The sequence below is a fragment of the Nelusetta ayraudi genome, unplaced genomic scaffold, assembly GCF_046127955.1.
Source record: "Nelusetta ayraudi isolate G7.1 ecotype Tasmania unplaced genomic scaffold, CSIRO-AGI_Nayr_v1 ptg000052l, whole genome shotgun sequence".
Classification (NCBI taxonomy): domain Eukaryota; kingdom Metazoa; phylum Chordata; class Actinopteri; order Tetraodontiformes; family Monacanthidae; genus Nelusetta; species Nelusetta ayraudi.
The window spans coordinates 3,761,925-3,781,043 of NW_027466102.1; the positions used below are offsets into that span (position 1 = coordinate 3,761,925).

The 19,119-nt window shown below is 43.2% G+C and overlaps 2 protein-coding genes across 2 annotated transcripts in view; both read right to left on the bottom strand.

Moving 5' to 3' along the window:
- LOC142896263 (interleukin-6 receptor subunit beta-like) overlaps window positions 1-19,119 on the bottom strand; it is a 127,947-nt gene that overhangs the window by 25,982 nt on the left and 82,846 nt on the right. The gene's annotated exons all lie outside the window — the stretch shown is intronic.
- rngtt (RNA guanylyltransferase and 5'-phosphatase) overlaps window positions 4,736-19,119 on the bottom strand; it is an 84,501-nt gene continuing 70,117 nt past the window's right edge. Inside the window, exons 14-16 of the mRNA XM_076037852.1 lie at window positions 16,658-16,724; window positions 7,591-7,714; window positions 4,736-5,318 (exon numbers count right to left, since the gene is read on the bottom strand). Coding sequence (XP_075893967.1) covers window positions 5,152-5,318; window positions 7,591-7,714; window positions 16,658-16,724 — 358 coding nt within the window. The 3' untranslated portion in view covers window positions 4,736-5,151. The remainder of the gene's footprint in view (window positions 5,319-7,590; window positions 7,715-16,657; window positions 16,725-19,119) is intronic.

Genomic DNA, 19,119 nt, shown 5'->3' on the forward strand with positions numbered 1-19,119 from the left:
CCTTACCGCTTGCAAAAGCTAGTGTAGTATCAATCGACTTCATCAATCGACTTATTTCCAAAGCACCTAAATGACATCCAGAGGCGTCTCAAGGTGCTCTGCACAATCAAAAATAGAAACCAACAGATTCACTCCAGGGCTAGCATGAAGCGACAGGGGGAAATCTCAAGGAGACCCCGATTCTGGAAGGTGGTCATCCGCTGTGACCGGTTTGAATGAAGAATAAATAGAACCTTCTCTTGTCTTGTTCTCTTGTGTTCTTTGTTTGGTTGGTACTTTTAATGTTGCATCAGGTCCGTAAAAAACTGCTGTCACTGTTAGCGCATGAGATGCAGCTAGCTGGCTAACCTAGCTGTAAAAAAATAAATAAATCTGAAAAGCACCTTTGAACACAAAATACATCTTATACATACATCTGTGGGCTACTTACCTGATGAACTCCCTTGGAAAATGGAGAAAAATATCTATATTTAGAAAATGTTCTAATTGACATTTGACATGTCCAACAAACAAAACAATTCAGAACTGAGTAGCAAGGATTCTTGCGACCGACACGAAAAACACCAACAGCTAGTTCATTTTGCCCGCTACGCCACTGCAGCGCGGCGCTGCAATGCTACAGTGAGGGTTGAGCAGTACAGATGGGCGGCAGTCTCAGCAGCGTGCAACGTGGGCAACAGACGGAGATGAAAAAAATAAATCAAACGTTTCCTGGCAACAAGGTTTTCCTATGAGATTATAACAAAGGAACCGCGATGAGCAAGCACACTAAAACCTGGTGGCAAATTATCAGCCCGCCACTGTCGGCATGGCTGGGTGGGAGGGTGTCAACATCAATACTCTGGGTAAACAGCTGCAAGACCATGGTTCCATTTTTTGAGCGAGGTTGAAGACTGGACTTAGCCTTTTATTGTCTTACAGGACCAAACTGCTTTCGTTCGTCTACGGGGTGGATTGTTTTCATCTATTTTTTTCAAACTTTGTCACAGTGTGATCGGTGGGGAGTTTTTTTTTTCATCCACGCTCAACCGTAGTCATGCTGATAGCGTTTGGGAATTGTGAATGTTATGTGAAGTTGCGCGCTATAAGGTTGCGAAAGAAGAACATATAAACATATAAATGAATTCAATTTTTGGTTTTAGTTATGTTACTTACGTAAGAGGTCACACGAGACTTTTTTGTTACCGGTCATTTTGACCTGTGAAGTTGTAAAATTTCCCTCATGACTCTATGACATCATTAACCTGACTTAAATATTAAGAAGGAAACATTCTTGTGTCTTATCTTCATGCAGTATTTACTCCAAAATTTTGCTATCCAGCACACTGAGCAATGCCATTGTGAGAATAACTTGATTTATATATGTGTATATATGTATATATATATATATATATATATATATATATATATATATATATATATATATATATGTATATATATATATATATATATATATATATATATATACATGTATATATACATATATATACATATATATATACATATACATATATATATACATATACATATATATGTATATATATATATACATATATATATATGTATATATATATATATATATATATATATATATATATATATATATATATATACATATATATATATATATATATATGTATCATTATTTTTATCCTTAATATGCCAAGAGTGGGTGAGCTATTGAGGAAGTACTGTGGCCGACGCCACATTAATATTTATCTTGAATTGACTGCATTGCACTAGCCCCGTCATGGCGCCGTCAAATGTCTCAACTCCAATTTTGGATCGCTGCACTCTGAATCATTCCGTGAGCAAGCAAGCAAGCAAGCAGGGGCACTTCTTTATTCAGCAATCAGCATGGACATTAAATAGTGGGATCCGTACAAAGTCTACATGGATCACCTTGGCCGCTGTGGGACTGGGCATCAAAATTGAATTATATAATTTCTGCAATTCATAAATAAACATTTGCAAAACAGAATCATCGTCTGAATCGTGAGATCGAAAAAATATTAATTAATGTGCAGTGGAGTGGGTTGGTTGACTGTGTGTGGGATGGGCTACAGCCTTCAGAGTATCTAGATTGAAAATAGTAGGTGCTGACTAACTAATGATCAAAGCATTTGATGCCTTGTGAAAAACTGCTTCTAACCTAAGACAGGTCCTGTTAATAAATAAATACGACGTATTTTATTTTATTTATTTTATTTTTATTTTAGGGCTGGGTGATGCCATATTTCTCCAGGTCACCATTTGATTTGATGAACCTCTAAACGCATCCTCGGGTGGAGCAGGCACAAAGGTGCGCTTGGCAATCACATAAGACAGCCGCACCGCACTGTGTCTCAGCCTCACAATACGCACTGCAGAAATTCAACTACAGACTGGCTGCCCCCCCATCAGGAAGGGGGCTCACGGGTCATCAACATGGCGGTTCCAACCAAGTATGGAAGATAACACCTATTCCCTTCGAGTCCCGGCTCCTGAAAGCCAACACCGCTCAGAATGTTCCAGATGTTGAGATGAACTGGATGTTGCCGACCTCGTGACCCTTTCAGTGCTTGCTAACTTGTAAATCGTGGACAGCAATACAAAAATGGCGAATGTCTTTGAATACTTGGAGTACTTGATTCATAAACAAACAATCCAGCAATTTACAATTGCAATACTTGTGTTGACTTGGAACCATCTGCCGAAACATGTTCCACCGTATGAATAAAAAGAATATTGGAAAAACTGTAAAGCGTGGATGAAATAGTAGAACACTTTCAAGTATGCAATAAGTATATTTAGTATGCAGCACTCACAGTGCCCCCCCTCCCCCACAGGGATGTAGTCTCGTTACATTTCAAGATTTCCTGCATCAATACTGAATTGGTTACAAACTAAAGAGCAATACATTTTCAATTCACTGATGAATGTCCACACCACCCTTTCTCTCTATCTGCCCATCACCAATATATAATTCATGGTTTCTTGCAAGTGGAACTATTAGCCTGCTACACTGCAGCCGGAGCTGCACTCATAAATCAGCCCTACAAAAACATCCAGGAGAATCTTAACTGTTTCAGTGACATTCAGCAGCAGCGATATCCAGTAAATCTGCAGAGTTCTTTAAATAAACTACATAAATGATTATTGCCCACCAGGAAACAGGGGCTGAGTGAATTGTCTTGCTAATTTAGGGCTCGAGCAAATTTAGAGCACCATTGAACTTGGAAACGCCGCCCTCCGAGACGTGACGCTCAACAATCTTCCCCAGAGATTTTAATTTGTTGCGTTTCCGTGGCCATTTGTCCGCGATTTGTTTTGCAGTTGGCCGTGACCCTCCTTCACCCCACCAGGCAGATGCTTCACACAGATCTCCGTGCGCGGAAAATCTGTGTAAATACGATTTCGCCAACCTCCAATGATAAGCAAATAAAAATGACGGCCTTATCGGGAGCCGGCCATGTACATCTAGCGTGCAAGCAGAAGCGTAAGAGGAGCCACCTGCTGAAGACACCAGCCTGTGTGCCGCAGCTGCTTTGCGTCTTTTTGTGAAAACTGGATGGCTGGTTTCAGTTGCAGGTTAAGTGTGGAATATTCAGAGATTCTGAAGAAACGGCCAAATCAAGTTTAGACTGCAGCGTCCCACTCTCTCCCCCCCTCCTGAGCTTGCCAGTGAGCCTTTGCAAATCTGGATACCCCGTCCACCTTCTTCTTCTTCGTTGGTTTATCTGAAGGCGTGAGCAGTCGTTCTAATTATGAAATGCGATGTCAGGTGGGGTGGGTTGTCCCAACATTCGTCAGGCGGTTGACGCATTGGGAGTGAGAACATGTTGATTGTCCACACCAGGCTCCCTTAGAAATATGGCGGTGCAAGATGGCAACTAACTGGGAGCAGGACCCTTGATTTGTGTGTATATATATATATACACGTATATGTATACATATATATATATATATATGTGAATATATATATACATATATGATATATGTCTATATATATAAATGTATAGAGAGAGAGATATGTATATACGTATATATATATATATATATATATATATATATATACATATACATATACATATATACATATACATATCTCTCTCTCTATATATATATGTATACATCTCTCTCTCTCTATACATTTATATATATAGACATATATATATCATATATGTCTATATATATTCACATATATATATATACACACATGTGTATATATACCTGTATACATACACACAGGTGTGTGAGAACTGTTCTAAGGGTAAATGACTTTTATTGTACTGCAATTCTACACTTTTATTCATGTATTTATTGGCAGTATTATGTTTTTACCAATATGATGATGATGAATCAAGCAAAATATTACACACTGGACCTTTCAAGAGCAGCACTGATTGGCTTTCTTACTAGCTCAGTGGTAGAGTGGCCGCCATGAGACTGGGAGGTAGTGGGATGGACACAGCGAAGGGCAAATCTCGCATCCTTTGGGATGTGACCATCACAGGGACTTTAACTTTTTGGGTGGAAAACAAATGTATGTAAAATTAAATCTGATGGATTTAGGCAACTTTCCACCAACAGAGCAGGTTTACACAGCTTGGACTTGCAGCAACATTTTGGTTTTATCGGATAAAAAACAGCAAGCTGAAACAACAGGCAACTCAGTGTGAATATAAATCACACCTGCGATGTTGCAAGCCCACCCACCCACCCCACTGATTTAATGCACTTCAGACGGCAGACGGAGCTTCGACAAGTTTCTTTTACTCTTCCTTCAGTACAAATGAGAAAAATGGTCGACAAAACATAAAACATCGCTGGCAGGTGGGTAATTGGAGGCAAGACATGTTCCCGCGTTGATAAATAGCAGTTATCTTGGGATTTTTATGAAGATAAATAATAATAAGAAAAAAACTTAGTATTGTGTGTCTGTTTTTTTTTTTTTTTTTGCATTTTAATAAGAACAACAGCAATTAAAGCTAAAAAGAATTCTACAATTTAATGACGCTTGCAGTCATTTCATTGTTTATGGGAGGGGAGGGAGAAAAAAACAAACAAAACAACCTAAAACAAAGCAGGGGTGTTTGTCGGTGAAGCTGGTGATACTGTTGTACAGCCCGACTGTCCAGATGGGTGGGTGGGTGGGTGGGGGCGGGGGGGCTATGGAAGGGCCCGGTTGGGTTTCTTGGGAGGGGGTGGGGGCATGAGCTCAGCGTCCGGGTCCGCCGGGCGTTTGCGGTTCTGGGCCTGCTGGGCTGCCGTGCAGCGGTCTACGTACTCCAGGAGGATTTCCTTAGTGACCGGTCTCTGGATGCTCTCCCACACTCCTGGCAAACAAACACAGACACACAGAGAGTTGAGGGGGGTTGGCAACAAACATGTCACTTCAGATACCATCACAGGCTGCTTGAACAAGGCAGACCAGGGCGAGATGTTACTGTGACACATATCTTTTCTTTTCTCCCATACGGTAAAGTTTCATGCGCGCAACACAGACGAGTCTATCAAAGTAAAGTTATTAAAAACAAGAAAGAAGCTTCAGTTCGTCCGTAATGTACAGTCAGATGCGATAATGGAAAACTGCAGTATTGATGAACGATCAAGGATGAAAGTAATGTGGAAATCTATAGTCCGTCTCTTCAGCATCCAGGTCAGTGCTGCGTTTGTAATGGATAAGAGTCATTTTACAAACTGGAAATCTGCCTCTGTCTTCAAAAAAAAGGAAGTGGGCGTTATTTGCACTGCTATTCATGAAATATACACAAAATCACACGGACTAAGTCTGTGACACCAGCGCGCTCGAGGTCCATCCATCTTCGTCTGGCTAGTTAAAAGACGCTCATGCATGCTCATCGCTCATGTGGTCGCAAAGTGCAAAGGCGCTCTGTAGGGTCTCTTAATTATTTATACACGTGTTTGGTGGCAGCAAAAAAAAAAAATATATATAAAATAAAAAAAAAATAAAAAAATCAATGAGGCTGTCAACGTGCCGTCTTCTTCAAGGCAGGCCTGTTGGTGAACGCCCTCTCACTGGAGGATTATTATCCTATAGAATTGACTCATCGACATTGGACAGCAGACAAACTCAATCTCCAGGCAAATTATTGTTCATCACCTCCATGATCAACATGTCTCTAAATCTAACACCAGGCAGGATGTAACCCTGCACGGAAATGGAAAAATGTTTTTTTCTCTAAAAGTGCGTCTATGACATCTGGGCTGTGTCTCAATTCAGGGTCTGCATCCTTCCAAGGAAGCGTCCTCCGTCGGAAAGCGGTTCCTACGAAGGACGCGGCCGAGAAGGAATAACCCAAGCCTTCTCGCAGTGCTATGACGCGACTGGCCTTCAAAAGCATGCTTCCAAGGATGCAGGCCCTGAACTGAGACACAGCCCTGGATCCTGGATCATCTGCCGATGCGTCTCGGTGGCATTTCAAGGACGTGCACGATTGATAACACTTCCAAAAGAGGTGACCACGTGGGCCAATCAACACATCCATTTAGCTGCACTTAATCGTTTAGATTTCACACCTGAAATGTTGCTTGTTCTATGAGACCATATATTCTAAACGATCAAAACTGGAAATAATGGAAATAATTCAAAATCAAATCAAACGGCCACTAAGAACCTTGGGATTGAATTTGCGTAGGAATACGATGAGTTCATTGTTCACGCAAAGAATTGAGTTTTTTTTGTCAATTTATTCCTCCAATGAACAAAACAAGAGGCCGCCGCCTCTCTCGCTCTGGTAAAAAAACAAACAGTGCTGCCCCCTATGCTTGGCATACCCATATACAATGTGTGTAGTTCGCCTAGTGTGCTCCAGCTATAAATGACCTTAAAAATAAATTAACTAACAAGTACTCACATTAACTCAAATAATGATACATATTTCAAGCAAGCTAAATGTATATTAATCAAACTAAACAAAGAACTAAATGTTACAAAAATGACAAATAGCTCCAACAGGAAAGAGGCTGTTCCTCGCCGCTCGGTTTGGGGTTTTTGTTTTTTTAAATCAATATGAGGTTGAACTGCAAACACGCAGCAGCGGCTCAATGCCGACCAAAGAGGGTCGGGACCACGGCGAGACAGGGAAAGTACATTTACGTGCCGCCCTCTCAGGGGGCGACGCGCTCCAGAGTGAAGACCGTGGAGCCGCTATCGGGCCTCATGCCGCTGTCAGTCCAGATTTTAGATAAAAACTTTTTTTTGTTCCTTTTCGGGGCTCGAAAGGTGACAAGCCGGCCCGCCGGGGGATTGAAAGCTCAATAGATAAACGCACAACGCTATTGTCTGCATCATCTGCAAGCGCGGCTCTTTATTGCGGGACAGCGTTTTTTTTTTCCCCCTGTTTTATTGCTTCAATTTGTACTTTTATGCGCTGATATAAAACAAAACAAAACAAAACAAAAAAGGCGCTACACAAAGAATGCATTTGTAACTGCCGAGCGAAGTTGTTTTTTTTTTGTTGCCCTTTTTCTGTTTTCTTCCATTAGTTCTCTTGAAAAAGCATTTACAGCCGCTGAATTTAAATATGTCGGCCGAGCTGAGAGCAGGGCGAGACGGCCGAGGGCCGAGGGAAGCGGAGGTCTCACCCATGGCTGTGTCGTAGGAGTTGGGGAAGCTCTTGTCCACCCTCTGCCTCATGAACTCCCACTTGTTGTTCGCAAAGTTGCACTCGATGATCTTGTTGTCGTACTGTCTCAGCTCTTTGGTGGCCTGCGGGGGGGGGGGGTGCACACACACACAAATAAAATTGGGTTTTTATCCATTACATGGCTGCCTCTCAAACCGCAAACAACAACAAAAAACAAACACTTAGCTGCAGTTTAATTTTACATTTGACTGAAGATGAATATGAACACAATTACTGCTGACTCCAGGTTTACCATCAACGCTAACAGCAAAACGCATTTAAAAAAAAAAAAAAAAAAAAGGCGTTATATAAGCCTGGAAATAAGCACTTAGATTGAAAACAAACAAAAATGTTTCACATGAAGACAGAAAAACTACTGGAGCAAACGGTGATGATAGAATCTAAGCCTTGTCTCAATGGAATATCTTCGATATTGGTTCACTCAGAGAGGTGCAGTGTTTAAATCCAGGAGGTGTTTTATTCACCAGTCGGATGGGAGCGCATCCTATATTGTGCCGGTGGTATCATTTTGAGGTGGCAATAAAAGAGCCACAGGAAAATCCTTACGGAGGGAAATGAGAAGTCACAATTTCAGCAAACATTCACCTCGCAGGAGAAACGCCTCGTAATGTCACATTTAATGGCGTCATAGACCTTTACACGGCCCCGATGAGCAGCATTAGCGTGAACGTTATTCATTCTCAATGAGCCACCTTTCATGAACATGGGCTGATCATACACAATTAAGGCTGCGACACAGAAATGACTTCAGATTAATTCAGATTAATTCAGATTAATTCAGTTTTGTTCCATATATGCTACATAGCTGAAGATGAGGGAAAGGGCGCCTGAAATCCACCCTAATGTTACATCAGTCTCTCTCTCTCTGATCAAATGCGACTTCAGAAGTTGGGATGCAATCTGTGTTTTTTTTTTTCTTATATAAACACAGACAAACATGAAGCGTGCGAGTTTTCAATAAAACAGCAACAGTTCCTGCACCTCCCACTGAACTACACAGGAGCACTGACTTATTACATCACATTGTGTTTTGAAAACACAGGCCACAGTCTAACACAGCTGAAGCGCTCTGGGGAAAAAAAAAAAAAAGAAGAAGAAATGGCGCACTATACTGATGATGGAGCATGAGTCAAAGAAGACATTTGAGCATCTGTTGTTTATTTGTCCGGGGACTTGTGCCTCACCGAGATTCTCAGGAGTTGGAAAATACGCAAATCTCACTTGAAAGTCACACGATGGAAAAAAAAAAAAAAAAAGACACAGTGGCTCTCATGGAGTTTTCAACTTTGACCTCAAATTAGGAAGTCATCCGGGCAGTTATTGCAATGAAAGGTTGCAAGGACGCTTCACAGACTAGAGCGGGGTGACCTCCAAAGTCAAATCGCCAAACGACTGATATCTGCCAAGTTGCTGAAACACAGACGAATAGATTTGAGGGATCCCAGAGTGAGGGGCATCTGGACTCCCAGTGTGGGCTCTGGCATCGCACAAAGGCACGCGTGAGGCGTGAGGAAGGAAGAAAGCGAGAGATTATCACGGCCTCGCCAGATCAAAATCTCTGGGGGGAAAACTTGTTTTTAATAATTCAAAATGTTCAATTCATCATCCCACCAGAAAGTGAAAACGATCAGAGGAGCAAAGATCCCACATTGTGTTGCGCGGTCAGGTTTAGATTCTCCACCCTGGACTCCAGTGGAGCAGCTTGCAAGGCTAAAACAAACAAACAAAAAAAACAAAACCAAAATACTCCTGAAAACAGCATACTTAGCCCTCTGTTTACAGCTGCTACAAAGCTGCTGCTAGGCTACCGGATTTAAAAAACCGCCCATATCACATCGACTTCTCTCCCCACCAGATTCTGGGTGAGTTCATCGGCTAGAAACAGATAATCGCGCACCGTTGCGGATAAAGCAAATAAAATTGGCGAGACATGGGGAGCTTTGACAAGACTCGCCGAAGCGGGACGATTAAACAAACAGAACGACGGCGCCTCCGAAGTTTCATCCCACAGCTTTTTCGACAGCTTGCTGCGACGGGCTGCCAGAAAACTGCGAAGGGCAACATGAGCGGGCGAGCGACCTGGCCACAAACACGCCGGGAGGCTCTTCCCTGCCGTTCTCCAAGCACGGCTTTGTGTTTAATCCCTCCAAATCTGTCTCATTACGGGCGCACAAGTGCGACTCCCGGATATTGGGGACCGCGGCGGCAGCGGGACTCTTTCATCAGCCGGCGTTGCGGAACAGCAGCGCAAGAGAGAGTTTCTCTTGTTTGTCTTCATTTCCACGGTTTGTTCAGATCTGGAAAAACTACAAACAAAACCTGCGGAGGGGTGGGGGTAAGACACAGCACTGGCGGCCTTACGTTTTCCTGGTCTTGTTGTTGTTGTTGTACACCACCTCTGTGTGCTTCAGTCGGAAGAGCTGTTTGTTCCGATGAATCACCGAAGGTTAAAGTGCTACCCAAGTGCACGAGGACGAGCGGCAGCAGTATAAATGCGGTCCACAACAGTCTGAATCACGATGTTCACCAAAATAAAGGGCACAAATGTTGCAGCGCAAAACGGGGGAGGAGGAGGAGGAGGAAAAAGAACAACAAGTCTCACAAGTCGGTACAGAGCCCCGATGTGTGAACTCTTGTGGATCTGACGTGAAAAGCTCCCTCCTTGACTGTTTTCAGCTGAAGAAAGTCATCCAGTGTGAGACTAAAGTCACTTTCCCACAGAAATTAAGGGGTTGACGCCGTTTTTTTTTTGTTTTTTTTATTGCGGGTCGACCCTCTAACAATTGGCCCCTTTCCCACTGACCAAAACCAGTGGGGGTCTGACCCCTTCTGGCAAGCTGCACAGCCCCCACTTTCACCGCTGTGTCTGCAGACGCATCGCGCTGAGATCGCGTTGATGAAGTGCGACAGAATTCAGGGAAGTAAACAATGGAGAGCAACATGGAAGCGATTCCAGCGGTGGCCAGTGTTCTTTTTAGTTGGGACACTTTTGAGTGTAGAATCGCTACATAAAAAAAAAAACGAATAGCGAATCAAAATTCCAAATAGCTGCGGAACGATGGTGTCGTGGCGGCGCACACCTACGTGGCCGGCCGGCTAGCAAAATCAACCGCAGACGCGAGTGAAAAAGCCAGAGGACAATGAATAATTTCCGAGCGCTAATGGAACCTAATTGAACACCTTCGCTTCTGTACGTGATATACACCGCGACTGGCGCAATATTATGACGTAGCGCACGTAACGCTCAATGTCATCACGTGCGGCAGGTAACAGATGTGATGTTGACCCGGGTCTGAATTTTCCACCGCAAGCCGATCGGAGCGGAGCCGACTAGAGACAATTTTAACCCGGGTCGCTTGCAGAGTTGTTTGATGCTGGTTGACGTGAGTCAGTGAGCTTTAGCCACTGCCACCAAATGCTGAATTCTTAGCGGGTTTAAAAGGGTTTTTTGGCCAGTGGGAAAGGGGCTGAAGAGGAGGAAAGCTTTGGTTCAGGAAGATTGGCTGAAAAGAATTGGACGGACTGATTGGCGGACTTATGTTTTCCTGTTGTAGTAGAGCACGACTGCGTGCTTCGTTTGCAAGAGCCGATTGTCCAGATGAATCACCGAGGGTGAAAGTGCTCTCGAAGTGCTCAAGGATGAGCGGCAGCAGTCTGAATGTGGTACACAACACTCCACATCAGTGGTTCTCCACTGGTTGGAGTCTCAAGACCCACATTTTTTTTTTCCTCGACCCAAAATTTATCCCACAGCGCTGAAATCTATTCCACAAAAAAAAATAACAATACGGAATGTCTTCATCCAGTCACAATCATCATACGAACAATATATATATATATATATGTAGCACAAAGCCGCAACCCAATCAAAACAGCGAGTTGAGAAACGCTGCTCTACATCACAATGTTTACCAAAATAAAGGGCAGCGCAAAAATAAGGAGGAGGAAAAAGACCGACAGTTCCAACAAGTCGGTGCAGAGCCCTGATCCGACATGAAAACCTCCTGCCTTGACTGTTTTCAGCTGAAGAAAGTCATCCAATGCAAGACAAAGTGGAGGACGCTTTGGTTCAGGAAGATTGGCTCCAAGCTTGTAAATAATTGCGGTGGGAGTCATGGATTCTGCTGCGGAACTGGACACTGAATTTATTGAAGCATAACACCGAGGAGAATTGTACTTCACCATTAAACGACGCGTATCAAGTTGCTTCGCTGGAAAAATAAAATCTGAAGGTTTCAGAGCACAATGAAGTCAACCTGATTCTCTCTATTGTACTTTTCGAATATCAGACAAAGTCATCTGTCGCACCTCTTCAGTGTGCTGTCGGTTATTACGAGAATTTTCGTACCAAGGTCGCAGTCAATGGGCAAAGATACAAAGTTTGCAATTTCCTTGCACAACTGTGTTGTTATTTTTTTTCTTCCTTCCCCCAGACACAGCTCTACCGCTGACCCTGCCTCTTGTTTTATTCCAGACTTAATCAGAAGTGGCCCTGCAGGTCTGCTCTGCCAAAGAGCTCGGGCCCATTTTAATAAAGAGGAGCCAGATGAAAGAATACACAAGTAGGGTGTGAACGCGAGTGAAAATAAAACACTCCTTCAAACGCGAGCAATATTGAATCTGTAATATGCCTTCCAGCCGAAATCACTGCATATCTGCCCTTTGTTAATAGAAGCTCAGATTGCAATAGTAAACACAACTTTTGGAAATCAACCAATGCTGTGATTATCATCAATCTGGCCAAATTAAACCTATAGGTTGGTTTGAACACATTAATCTGAGAACAGATAACTGAGACTTGGAATGCCTATTAAGTCTTCAGAAACACATGAGTGTGGGGTCTACAATGACTATTATTAATATTGACAGTACTGTCAGTTTCGGGGTTCTAATGATAAATTACAAGACTGTCATGTATTGCTGATTAAAATGACGTGCATTGAAAGTAACAGGGAAGGCAATGGTCTGGGCCTTTAATTTAGTTTTTGTTTTGACTGCTTTCTTAAAGATGCACACAATAAATATCATTCAAACAATCTTTTGATTTAATAAATCCATTCTGTAAATATTTTTGGACAGCTGGTGAAAAGTTGTTAAAACATTCAAAAGACAACTTCACAAACAACTAGCTGAAGGCTGAAATGTCTGAGGAAAAAAAAAATCTGGGGTTTCGAGGTTTGTTTGAAGACCATATTTACATCTTATGGACGTCTGGAATGAGTGAATTTAGCTCTTAAACTAAATGAGGCAACTTTCGATTATATAAAAATTGCACGCTAAGAAGAGTTCCACGTGTACATGTCATGTGAAAAAGATTTCCTGAATATTTGAAATTTGATTTGTATTGGAAATTCTTGATACACTATCCTGAATACTGCCCTTTTGTCTTCCTTCTGTACAAGAAGTCTTCCTGTACTTGTGCCAAGTTGTCACACACAGCCTTCAGCAGTGTCTCTCTCCTCCTTTTCCCATGACCACTTCTGACAGGCACCAAATAATTCATGATTAATGAGCCGAGGCCGTACTGTGTGGTTCGGCACAGGCAGCCGACTCCACCGGAGTGATGAAAGTCAACCTAAAAACCGATAGCCATTATTGCCTGTTCACCCTCGGCTAATTCCACCTTGCAGCTTAATACATTGCATGGACGCCCAGAATGATGCTTCCTTTGGTACTGAGAGGAAGAGATGAGTGTTGTTTTCGTATTGTATCGTATCGTATTTTCGCCACTGTGCAGTGCGTAAGCGTTTTGCGTTCAAGAAAATGCTAGGTGAAAAGCAGCAAAGATCCTCTCAGTGTGCTGTGAAGTACAAGACGACAAGGGCAAAAACAAGATCTGGCAGGAGCGTTTGCATTTCTGAGGGCGTAGAGCAGGACTTTTCTTGTTTGTTCTAAGAAGGCAGGAAGTGCAGTGGCTAGAAGGGTTCTAACAAGTGTTTGTAGACTTCCCAACCTTATTTTAGGCAAGTCTTCCATTGGGGCGTTGCATTATTCATGGCCTCCTCATAAGGTTTTGTCTCTGAGATAGAGCTTCCTTAGGTGTGAAGTTTCTGAGCTACGGCTAATGTGTGTGTATGTCGTTTTTTTTTTTCCCTCCCCCTATGAATGATTCATTGTGCTATTTTTCAGTGTGACGCAAGTGTCATGCGATGGACGTCCGATGATTGAAGCATGTTCTATTAAATTCATACAACAGTGGCCAGTCACTGTCCACCTACTCCTGGTTTCCAACCACATTCTTTATTTTCTCTAACCCTCAAGAGGCTGCGCCAGCTGCCTTGTACATACGTGGGCTGCTGTTTTTACCACCTCCTTTCTCAATAATTTAATGTTTGCTCGCATCTTCCACACCGACTGTGAAGGGAATCCCCTACAGCTCACCCCGACAGGGTGCAGCCACGCCTGGCAGCCTTTCCTCCCAGTGCTCTTGCTGGAGAAACCCCTCCGTATTGATTTTGTCGTTCAACCGCGTTGTTTTTTTCTCGGAGGTGAAAAAACTACGGAAGAACGAAAATGTTTCCTGGAAAATTTGCACGCACCATATGATCTCAACTTGATCAAATGGAACAAACAATTCATTAACAGGCACAGTGGCAGTTTAAAATTAAAATCATATTCAACACACACTGGGGCACTGCGTAAAATAAAAGGTGTGAGAGCTCACAGTAATTACTGTAGTGGTTAAAACAAATTAAGAACAGCATGGACGATAAAATAGGCTTTTCCAAGGCGACAGCATATTTGTCTGGTTCCAGATGACGGTTAGTATCTTTCGTCCGTTTCCACCGTCCGTAACCTGGTGACCTGACACTCGCTGGTCAACACAAACCGCAATTTTTTGCTAATTGCGTCGGCCTCTCGGAGAGGCTGCAAAGTTGACCGCACACGGGTCTACAGTGAATGTAAGTTGACGAAAAATGAATAGATAGAGTGAGTATGATAAACTCAAAACAAAAAAATTCGGAAATGAATGAATACATGTAGAAGTGGATTTACATCACTGCTCACTACCGCGAGTCACTGGTGCAAACAGAATTCACACTCTATCGCGCAAAATTAGAGACGGCTGCATGAGCGGCGAGCAATAAAACGTCCCGAAATCAAACGAAATTGACAAACCACTTCTTCAAACGCCTTGAAGCAGCGTGATGGATGTCAGAACAACCTGAGAATATTACTTACGAAACTGAAAAGCACACACCGCACATGTTCTCTGCCGGCATGAAATTACCCTTTGTTCCACCACTGCAGCATTTTCACACTTCGACTGCCTCAACAACACAAACATACACAGTATCCCCCCCCTCCACCACCACCCGCCCTTCCGCAAAACACAAAGAAACCACCACCAACAACAGCAACCAACATGAAAGCTGACAGATGACGACCCCCGGGCTTCAGCCATTTGTGATGAGAGGAGCTCAGAGAGCGAGCAGCAGCACACCGAGACCTGGAGGACTACGAGGGAAGCTAGCGCGAAAATAACCACATCAGTTTTGTTTCGGCAAGGTCTATTAATTTGTGTCCATTAACCATTTCGATACACTTTGGGAAGAAATCCTGCGTCTTCCTATGATTTTGAGATGCTTTACGTTGCCTCCTTCGTCTGCACTGAATCGCTTGATGAGAAGGAGGCCTCAGCAGTTGCAGTTTTTAAAAGCAGATTTCCAAAGGTTATCTTAAATTCCTACCTCAATTGACGCCAAATGCACTAGACATCAACACACTGAAGATGGACTGATCGATGCATGGATGGAAAGAACTCTATTGATATTGATACCCAAGTTGTCGTTTTCATAGTCATACAAGTCACAGATTGTCCCTTAAAACGGAGAGGAAGAAAAACACAATGGGAAAGCACGATAAAAATCTATCTGAAATGAATAAATAAATAAATAAATAAAAAGAATAATTGTTAAATCCAACCAAGTTGCAGATCGGGACGGTAAATAGTGGCGGCGTGCACTCGACTCAAGTGAGAATCCATTAAGGTCACATGTCTAATGATGTGCAGTGCTGGATCGAACACAACCCAGCCAGTGTTGGCGCAGACCAATACATAATAACAAGGGGGGTCGCTATGTTGTTTGCAGCTGACAAAAGGCTCTTTGTGCCATTTGCCAGACAGAATATTTGCAGACTGATGTCCGGTTACTAGACACAGTGGGTTTTGCTCCGAGCCCTTTCAATCTTTGGGAAGAAGAAGAAAAAAACAAAACAAAGAAACGTTTAGTCCCTTTACTGAAAATGCCGCAGTTCCTCTAATAGTGATTGGACGAGATTGGTAGAGTAATGACGGGGTAGTTTTCAGAGAGCGCTCCGCAAGGACGAATCCGCGCCATCTGACAGATGACACATAATTGAAGTAGGAACTTGGACTGACCGCCTCCCGTTTTCTGAAGCTGTCTGATACCAGCCCGAGGTTTGACTCGAAGGGCAACAGAAAAATGAAAGTTGCTCGATGCTGCCTGAATGTTTTCTCAATATTAACGCCAGACAACGAAGCTTTGTTTGCGGCTTTGTTCAGCTGAAGTCCGAGCTAATCATGAATCAGTTTTCAGACAATGTGGCGCAAATAAAAGGTTTTCGCGTTAAAAAAAAAATAAAAAAAATCTAATTTGCATGTAGCCATTCCCCAATGTTTTCATCAGAGTGGTGTGTGGTGTGACTGTGTGAGTGAATGTGTGTGTGTGTGAATTCAGTCTTTATTCTGGCATTTGATGGGGTGCAATCCAAACATTTCCTGAATACATAATACATAAAATGCATGTGCAAGACTGAAGCAGCTAAACAGAAGGCTAGTAAAAAAAAAACAAAACAAAACACAAATCATTTTTATTTGTCGGTGTTGCTGGTGAGTGAAGAGTGACAATGTTTTTTGTGTAGGAGCGGGATTCAGGGTGGGGAGGTTGGACAGAACCAACTCCATTTAAAAGGCATATAACTAACCAAAGCACAAGACCATTTTATCGATGCTATCAGGGGTGGACGAAGATTTTTCTCACCTTCATCGTCGCAAAAGGCCTGTCGCAGCTGCCGACGTAGAGCAAGCCGACAGTTTGCGGGATCAGCCTGCGGAGGACAAGAGAAGGTTGAATGGTTAAAACGCGGGCGGCGCTGGGAAAGATTCCCGTCGCGCCGCTTCCACTTCCTGCTAGTAACAGAACAGGCGGAGAGGTGTGAGATTGCACCTCTCCCGGCCCTTCTGTCTCCCCGCGGAGCTTGACGGATACCGATCCGGACGAGGCGGCCGAGTCAGCGAATAGCGAGTTGGAACGTGAAGAGGGGTCAAAGGTCGAGGCACTGGACGTCGCGGCTGCTTCAGGATACTCTCGGCCACTTTTTCCCTGGTTGATGTGGCGTGAGAGCACGAGCATGACGCACCATGGCGCCAGCGTTAGGAAGATTTCAAATGGAATTGGTAGCAATTACAAGTGAACCTATTGGAAATGCGATAGTAGTGCAACTATTTCAATTACTCTAATTAAGTAATGTAACTAGTTACATTTGATGACATTTTGAAGCTTGGTAGTTAAGGAAGCTTGTCGTTTTAACATTAAAAATATGGTGGCACCAGATGGCAGCTAACTAGGAGCAAGACACTAGCTCTATGTATATTCATATCTACGAGAAAACTCTTCTGAGGGTAGGATAACCAATTGCTTTCATTGCACTGCGATTATACACTTTTATTAACGCATTGATGGGCATCAGGTTAAGTTTTCAACAATATCAAAACAATAAATCAAGCCAGATTTTACACACTGGACCCCTGAAGCTTCAGAAGTACAAAACAGATGTGAGACAGTTCAACTGACTGGCGAGTGGTAGGGGGCGCTGCAGTTCCGAGCTTGACAGAAGAATCAATCAAAAGTATCAGAATAGTATCAAACTGGTCGATATAGGGAAAAAGAAAAGGACGGCGCTCGTGCCAACAAGCCAGCACTCGAGAAAACCATGCAAATATAAAATGAACATAAAGCCCTACCTTTTTTTTCTTTTTTTTTTTTACAATTAGTTGGATGTAATTAAAATTTTAATAACAAATGATTCCAACTGTCATTTAACTACACATTTCCCCCCCTAGTAACGTAACTGATTCCAATTATTTTTCTTTTGTAATTAAATGATGTGATGACGTAACATGTAACGGCGCAACACTGAGCATGAGTCAGCGCATCAGCGTGTCCTATCTCGGAGATCAATGGCGCAGATGCCTTAATCACACGCTGCTTCCTTGTTTCCATCCACCGAGGAGGAGAAGAAGAAGAAGATGATGATGGAGAGGAAGGACGTATAAAAAAAGAAACACCCCCATGTTCTCCTTATTATGTCATTATGTTATTTCCAGACTGTGGCTAAAGTGACGGCTAAACAACAGAGCGGCTAGCGCGGGAGCGGGGAGAGACTGTTGTTGTTTCCAACCCAGCCGTGCTCCCCTCCTGCGTAATGATAGCCAACTCCGCCCGGAAGGAAGCGGCACCAGGCATTAGGAGAGCCAAATAGCCGTGCAAGTGATGGACGTCGGCCAGCGCCGCGGCCCCACTCGTTGTGTTCTTGTGCGTGTTCTTGTCGCGCGCCTCCGCTAATACGTCTTAACCGACGCGGCTGCGTGTCAAGCACCGCGGGACGGAAATGGCACGTATCATTACACAATTTCCTTGGACTACCGGAGGCTAGGGTACAGATCAAGGGGTACGCGTCTGTGTGTGTGTGCGTGTGTGTGTGTGTGTGTGCAATCACGTGTGCCCAACACCCTCAACTTGTTATCTAAAAGCTTGTTCACATCCGCATTTCTTCATTCCAGATGAGGATGTTTGGAGCTTGTGTGAATCCTGCTCTGCTGAATTTAATAGCAAACCCAAGCTAGGTTGGTCATGATTAGGCTGTCAGATGAATAGAACAAATATAAAAACTAAAACTAACACAAGACAGAAATATCAACGTGGAGCGTCACTTAAAAATATGGGGAAAAAAACAAAACGCATTTCTGTTAAATGTCAGCGTGGGCTTCAAAAAGCAAGAAATCAGCTTCTCTCAAAGCCGTAACAGGTAATTAGGCGTCAGCCCTGCCCAGATTTGTGGAAAAACATTTCTTTCTGAATGCTCTTCACCCTCTTTTTTCCCCCTCTAAACAAAAAACATTTTGTTCCGTTAGAAAATGATATCATATGATAATTTTTTTTATCACCCCGCCATAAGGAAAATCGTTTCGGGCTTGGGCGCTGCGTCGATAGATACCTCCACACTAGGGATGGGAAGATAAACCGATACGTATCGATACACGGACACGCACGGGCACGATGCGAGTGCATTGGTAGAGCAGCCGTGATTCCATGCAATTTTGGGATTAAATCTAGATGCATCGGTCTTTACGTCTGCGCTGTGCAGTGCTGTATCTCTCTGTGACAGAGCACAGTTAAAATAAAAAAATAAAAAATAGACCAGACGCCGAAACGATCGCTGC